This window comes from Suricata suricatta, chromosome 17 (genome assembly GCF_006229205.1).
Source record: "Suricata suricatta isolate VVHF042 chromosome 17, meerkat_22Aug2017_6uvM2_HiC, whole genome shotgun sequence".
Classification (NCBI taxonomy): domain Eukaryota; kingdom Metazoa; phylum Chordata; class Mammalia; order Carnivora; family Herpestidae; genus Suricata; species Suricata suricatta.
Window position 1 is genome coordinate 41,574,206 of NC_043716.1, and position 6,830 is coordinate 41,581,035.

The 6,830-nt window shown below is 57.8% G+C and overlaps 1 protein-coding gene across 2 annotated transcripts in view; it reads left to right on the plus strand.

Annotated features, from left to right (window-relative positions):
• WNT3 (Wnt family member 3) overlaps positions 1-6,463 on the plus strand; it is a 44,149-nt gene extending 37,686 nt beyond the window's left edge. Inside the window, exons 1-5 of one of the 2 annotated variants that reach the window (XM_029927202.1) lie at positions 25-636; positions 1,126-1,391; positions 1,603-1,641; positions 2,019-2,494; positions 6,133-6,463. In XM_029927202.1, the coding sequence (XP_029783062.1) occupies positions 594-636; positions 1,126-1,391; positions 1,603-1,641; positions 2,019-2,494; positions 6,133-6,394 (1,086 nt within the window). In that variant the 5' untranslated portion in view covers positions 25-593 and the 3' untranslated portion in view covers positions 6,395-6,463. Of the gene's footprint in view, positions 1-24; positions 637-1,125; positions 1,392-1,602; positions 1,642-2,018; positions 2,507-6,132 lie in introns of those variants that run through there. The other variant, XM_029927203.1, reaches the window with a different exon arrangement.
• Positions 6,464-6,830: the final 367 nt, after the last annotated feature.

Genomic DNA, 6,830 nt, shown 5'->3' on the forward strand with positions numbered 1-6,830 from the left:
CGCGGGCGCCCGGGGGAGGGCAGGGCGGTGGGGGCCCCGGGGCTCGGGCCTCTGACCTCGGTCGCTCGCGGCTGCGGTCCGCCCGGGCTGCGCCTGTTCGCTGTGCCCACGGGGTCGTTCGTGGAAGCGAGACGGGCGACTCCTCCGCAGGTGGCCCACGAGGCCACCAGGCCCCCTGGTTGTTTGTGTGCGGAGCCGCGATCTCCCTCCGCACTCAGGACGGAAGCCCTAGCTCCTAAGCAGGCCTGCGTGGCCTTGGGCAGGTCCCCCTCCCGTTCTGGGTTCCTTGCCTCTATGGAGATAGGTGGACTGTAGTCTCCCAGGCCTTTGCCCTCTGGTCGTCAATGTCTGCATCTGTAAAACGGGCCTATCTATATCCAGACTTTCTGCCTGGTGGTTAAGAGGATTGAATGAGCTACAGCACATGAAGGGCAGAATCTGGCGCATACTGAGAGCTCAAATGTGGTTATCAGCATAAGGAGGTTGGGGGGACACCCCTGAGAATCTCTCCTTTTCCTTCGTGGGACCCTGGGGCAGAACCGGGGGAACTGCCTCTTCTGATCCACTTGGTGGTGGCGGGCAGAGGGCTTGGGATGCAGGCCACTGCCCTCCTGGTCAGGAACTCTGGTGGCAGAGGCAAGTTATACCCGTTTTACGGAGAGGGTAACTGAGGCTCAGAAAAGGAAAGGGTCTGCCCAAGTGCATCTTGGTGGGAAATGGGTGGATTTGGGTACGTTTGGGTGGTAGGCTCTCTCGGGAATGGGAGGGCTCAGGCCTGTGCTGTGGTCACTGGAGTTTGGACAGATGGAGATCGGGGGCTTGGGGCTAGGACAGAGCAGGACTACTTTATCTCTTCAGCAACTTGCCAGAGCAATAGTTCCCACCTTTGTTTTCAACAGCGTCAGCTCATCCCTGTAGCAGGTGTTGAGGCCGAATTCATCAGTTATTGCCCTGGGCCTCAGTTTGCTCATCTGTGAAGTGGGGAGACCTCAGAGACTGGGCCAAAGGGGGTCCGAAGGGCACCTCGGTTCCTCCCTCTTTCCTTGGGGCCTTCTTCCCAACTGGGGAGGTCGAGGCAGAGAGGCTGCCCCCTGAGACCCGGCCTGAGCAATGTCCTCCCCGCAGCCACCCGCGAGTCGGCCTTCGTGCACGCCATCGCCTCTGCCGGCGTGGCCTTCGCCGTCACGCGCTCCTGCGCCGAGGGCACCTCCACCATCTGCGGCTGCGATTCGCATCACAAGGGGCCGCCGGGCGAGGGCTGGAAGTGGGGCGGCTGCAGCGAAGACGCCGACTTCGGGGTGCTCGTGTCCCGGGAGTTCGCGGACGCCCGTGAGAACAGGCCGGACGCGCGCTCGGCCATGAACAAGCACAACAATGAGGCGGGCCGCACGGTGAGCTGCAGCCGCCCTTGCCCAGACCCTGCCCCTCCCGCTGGCCTCATCCCTGCCCCACCCTGTTCTTCTGGTGGCTCTAACGCATCCCGGGCTCCCTGCTCTCCTCTTTCCCCTTGGCCCCCACCTACACCCCACAATCACCCCTTCTGTGCACCCTCCATTCTCCTTGGGCTGTTCCCCACCTGCGCCCACCCGCCCACCTTCCTAGGGGCACATCAGCTCGGGAGTGTGGCGGCCCGTGGAGCAGGTACCCACCAGCCCATCCAGTGCACTTCGGCTTTGAGTTCAACCTCCACCCCTTCCTCAGGGGTTTGACGCAGGGCAAGTCACTTAAGTCCTCCCAGCTGGAGTCCCCCCATCTGATAAACGGGGATCGCAATCCCTGTTTCCTGCAGCTTTGAGAAATGGCTGTGATTTCTGCCAACGCTTGGGGTGTGGAGGGGAGGGCAACAATGGTCGTCTTTTTCAGGTCCCCACCTTGGTCCCCAATCTGTTCTCTTCCTGGCACCCAGTAGGAGTGGAGAAGGCTCCAGGGATGGGGGTGGGCGGGGGCAGGGTGGGAAGGCCTGGGTGTGCTCCCAGGTGGGGTCATTCTGGGGGCCAGCTGCTCCTCCTCTTCCCCAGACCATCCTGGACCACATGCACCTCAAGTGCAAGTGCCACGGGCTGTCAGGCAGCTGTGAGGTCAAGACCTGCTGGTGGGCTCAGCCCGACTTCCGCGCTATCGGCGACTTCCTCAAGGACAAGTATGACAGTGCCTCGGAGATGGTGGTGGAGAAGCACCGGGAATCCCGCGGCTGGGTGGAGACCCTGCGCGCCAAGTACGCGCTGTTCAAGCCGCCCACTGAGAGGGACCTGGTCTACTATGAGAACTCCCCCAACTTCTGTGAGCCCAACCCTGAGACGGGCTCCTTTGGCACCAGGGACCGGACTTGCAATGTCACCTCACATGGCATCGATGGCTGTGACCTGCTCTGCTGTGGCCGCGGCCACAACACGAGGACGGAGAAGCGGAAGGAGAAATGTCACTGCATCTTCCACTGGTGCTGCTACGTGAGCTGTCAGGAGTGCATCCGCATCTACGATGTGCACACCTGCAAGTAGGGAGCCAGGTAGGGTGGCGGGGTGGGGAGGCTGGGGGCTCGGGGCCGGGAATTGGATTTGCCCATCTCCTCTTCTCCAGCAACCTGCTTCTATTTCTGAGCTATCCAAGGTGCACAGGTTCCCAGGGCCCAAATAGGAAGCCAGGATTTCCCAAGCTTCAGTGGGAATGACCCTTGGGCAGCTTTTGTGGATTGCCCAAAGCACAGGTAACGCGAGAGGTGCACACAAGACTGCAAGGAATTGATTAACGTTTGTACTCAAGTTTGTCACTTATGAGCCAGGTCAGCTTTTTGCATGGCCACTGGCTATCGTTGGTGACCGTCTGTGGAGCCAGAGGAGGGCCACCGTGGGGTTGGAAGCCAGGACACCTGACCTCTAGTCCCCGTGTTGCCCTGTTCTAGGAAGTCCCTAATTTCTTGTTCTTCTGCTTCATGGGCCTCAGTTTTCTTACTGTAAAACAAGGGGGCTAGAGTACTTGAACTAGGAGGCCAAAGATCTTTTATCCCTGGGGCAGAGTCATTTTTGCATCCACCTTGAGTGGAGAGGGCAAGTTTTTGCACACGCATAAATCTTACCGACCGGGAGGAGGTGGGTGGGGGGAAGCGGTGTATATAAGCCCATATCCTGACAGATCTGAGGCTTGGGCAGGGCGGGGGCACTCTCACCGAGGAGTTTATGGAAGGGGGTGGGGAGGAGGAGGGATTCAAGTTCAGAGTGATGGTGGTGAGTAATCAAGGGATCAAAGACTGGTAGATTACGTTCCCAAGCTTCCCAGAGGTGGCCTCCGTGGGAGACTCGCAGGTGCCGGGCCCCTGCGCCTGCAGGTCAGCATGGGTCAGGAGTGAGGTAGGGTGGTCCTAGAGTCTTGGAGGTGGAAGGGCTGAGGCCACTATGCCCCTTCTCCGTCTTCTCTGCCCTGGGAAGGAGCCTAGTCTATAGAGTCATGAGCCCTGGTCCAGATGCCGCTGCTTGCCAGCTGGGGCACCAAGACAAGACAGCTTTTGGTTTTAAATTTTGATATGTTTTTATTTAGTTTTGAGAGAAGGAGACAGAGTATGAGCAGGGGAGGGGCAGAGAGACAGGGAGACACAGAATCTGAAGCAGGCTCCAGGCACTGAGCTGTCAGCACAGAGCCCGACATGGGCCTTGAACTCCCAAACCACAAGATCATGACCTGAACCAAAGTTGAATGCTTAATCGATGGAGCCACCCAGGCGCCCCGACCAGAGAGTTTTTATAGCACTGACTCTTTATCTGCCATCCTCCCCAGGGGTGCTGACCAATGACAGGACACTGGGGACAGTGCTTGGTTTGTTGCAAAGAACTCGCCTGCCTCCCCCGGACCCCTCCCTGGAACAGTGCAGGAAAGAGTACCCCACCGGCTGATGCAGTTCCACAGAGGCACTCCAGAGCTGGTGGTGTATGCCTGGGGGAGGGCCGGGCCTCTCTGAGGTGTGGGAGAACCCATGTATGGTCACGGGGAGAGCCCTGGGTGAGGGGACTCACTCAGCCCATCTGGGAGGCCCCTCAGTGTAGCTCAGGTTACGACCTGGCCAGGATGAGCCCAGAAAGGCAGCAGGAGGTACTTGGTGCTTGGTACTTTGTTGGTGTCTGATTAAGTGCAGTGTGGCCAGTGGAGAGAGGACCGAGGTGAATGCTTGTCTGAATCTCATACTAATAATATTAATAATAGGGACAGATACTGTCAGAGAGCCACGACATGAGGGTGTCTTCATGCAGTGAGGTGGCCGAGTCTCATTTCTTGCTTCCCACGAGGGTAGAAAAGCTAATGACCGTGAAAGAGCTCACAGGCCCATTGTAGCGCGGCCAGCACGGCCAGAGGCAATATGGTATCCCTACTGTCAAGCAGGACGGAGCTCTGGCCATTCTGAGAGGGAGCTGTAGGGAAGTCGAGTTTCAGAACACTAACGCTGGACATCTGCCTCGCTCTCCCATTTCCGGGGTGGGGACACTGAGTTCAGGCCTCTGTCTCCAGGAAGCTTCACATGTGGGCCCTGTGGAGGCTGTGACAGCAGTAGCCCAGGCCCCATCGGTGACTTTTGGGGTCATTGCTTCAGAGCCCCGCAGCTAGGATCCAGCATGTCCCCTCCTCCAGGTGGGCCACCAAGATGACTCATCTGCCAGGCAGAGAAGGAGGTGTCGTTTTTGACCCTTGGTCTCCAGAAAATACCCTGACTTCCACCCCTGGAATTAGTACTGATCCGAAGAGGAATTAACACGGCTTCAGCCCTCTTTTCTCCCATTTCTGAAGCAGAATGGTGTTTTCTCCAACCTTCTCAGAGCGCTACATAGACGTGGTTTCAAGATGCCGGGTCTGTGTAGATCGGGGCCCCCAGGCCCCTCCTCTCTGGTCGCTCTGGAGCCCTTGCTCTGGGACAAGTGGAGGACCCTCTCCCAACGTGGTGGCCTTAGAACAAATACCCCACTTGTTGAGTGATTTGGGGCAAGCTGTTTAGCTTCTCCGCACCCTGCTTCCCTCATTCGTGGACTGGGGACGAGAGCCAGCCCCTCACAGGGCCGTTGTGCGGACCAGAGGCTGTATGCACGGGGCCTGGCACATGGGCCGACGAGGCAGCAAAGATTCCCAGGCCAAGCAGAGCTGACCTCCAAGAGCGACTTTGCCCCGGCTTGATCAGAAGCCACAGGCCCCAGATTGGCTGAGACCTGGCTACTGCTCCTGTCCTGTCACCCACACTGACGCCATGGGCAAGATGGGAACTTTCAAGACAGGCGGGCAGGGACGTGTGCCCTCCACACACGGCGGGGAAGGGGGGGGAGCGGAGCCCCTGTCAAAATGGCTTTATACCGTAGGAAGGCCAGAGACTCTTGGTCCTTCCTGGGTGGGAAAAACATCTTTTCCAGTAGCTTTTGGGTCTCACGCCTACCACTCGTTTCCTCCCTGGCAAGTACCAGGCTTATTCCTTGTTAGTCAGATGTTGTGAGCACAGTAAGCCGGACAGGGCCCTGGACAAGAGTCAGGTGGCCTGGCTGGCCTCAAGTGCTGAATCTGTCCCTAACTTGCTGCCAAACCTTGGCCATTCCCTTTAATCTTGCTGAGCCTCGGTTTCTGTCCCCATGAAATAATCTTCCCCTGGCTCCCCTGGGGAGCAAAGGGTTGATTGGGGGTGCCCATGAAAGCACTTTGGGGCTCAAATCCTTTATGAGATGTAAGTACCCAGATGAGTCAGATGGGCACGTCGGTGCTCTCTCGAGAAGGAATTATTCATAGTTATTAAATAGATGTGCTGCTGTGTGGACGGCTCATCATCAGACTGTTGGTGTTAGGGAAGCCCCGGGCACGCGTCCACTCTAGTTGGGAACGGGGGCCCCAGACTGGCAGAGTTGCCCCAGTCTCTATACCAGGTGGATTCTTGCAAGAGACTGTGGTGGCTACAGCCCTACGGTTCCTGCTTGAATCTTGCGCCTTCCTCGGCCGCAGGCCCCACAGCAGGGGAGGGAAAAGTACGGAAAAGCCCCTTAACGTTCCTGTTACCCCTGAGCACACAAGAAATGTCGAGATCTCTGGTCCGCAGCCTCTGATCTCGGCCCCCCAACGGGGGGTTTCTCTGGGGAAGGAATTACATCTCTGATTCTCCTTCTTTCTTTTCCGAAGGGCAATGGGAACGGGTGAAGTGTGTGCGTTTGGGCAGAGTCACCGAAGTCCCCTGGGAAGCAGGACCCGGAGCCGGGCTCAGCCCTCAGCACCAGACCGCAAGGCACCCGGACTGTTGCCAGACGCCCGGGCGGTAAACCACCTGGACCCGAGCCGCCGCTGGCTCTCGGGGGAGGCCTCCCTCCCACTCTCTTACGTTTCTCACCCTGCTCCGGATGGTGTGTGGTTTTTTAAAGAAGGGGCTTTCTTTTTAGTTCTCTAGGGTCTGATAGGAACAGACCCCAGGCTTATCTTTGCACATGTTAAAGAAAATAAAAATGGAAAAAAAATTTCTACTCCGACCGAACAGGCTGGGCTCCCGGGAGCTCTCTGCCTGGTGGTGAAGACTTGAGCACGGGCAAGATGTTTCCAGACCGCGGCTTCTGGGGACGCGCCAAGACGCCTGTGAGGCGGGAGTTACGAAGTAGGACAGACCCCTGCAGTCTCTCCTTTTCTCTGTCTCCTCGTGTTCAAATCTGATCTACTTCCACATTCTGACAAAAGCCATAGGTTTAGCTAGGATCAAGTGGTAGGGAGGCCCAAGGCGATTGTGGGAGTAGGATTTTGAGTTTTGAAGAACCAGGAGCGCTGGGTGGCCTGGTAAGCTGTTTGAAGAGCAGCTGTGTGTTCTCAGTGTTGTTTTCTCTGTAACCCGGTTC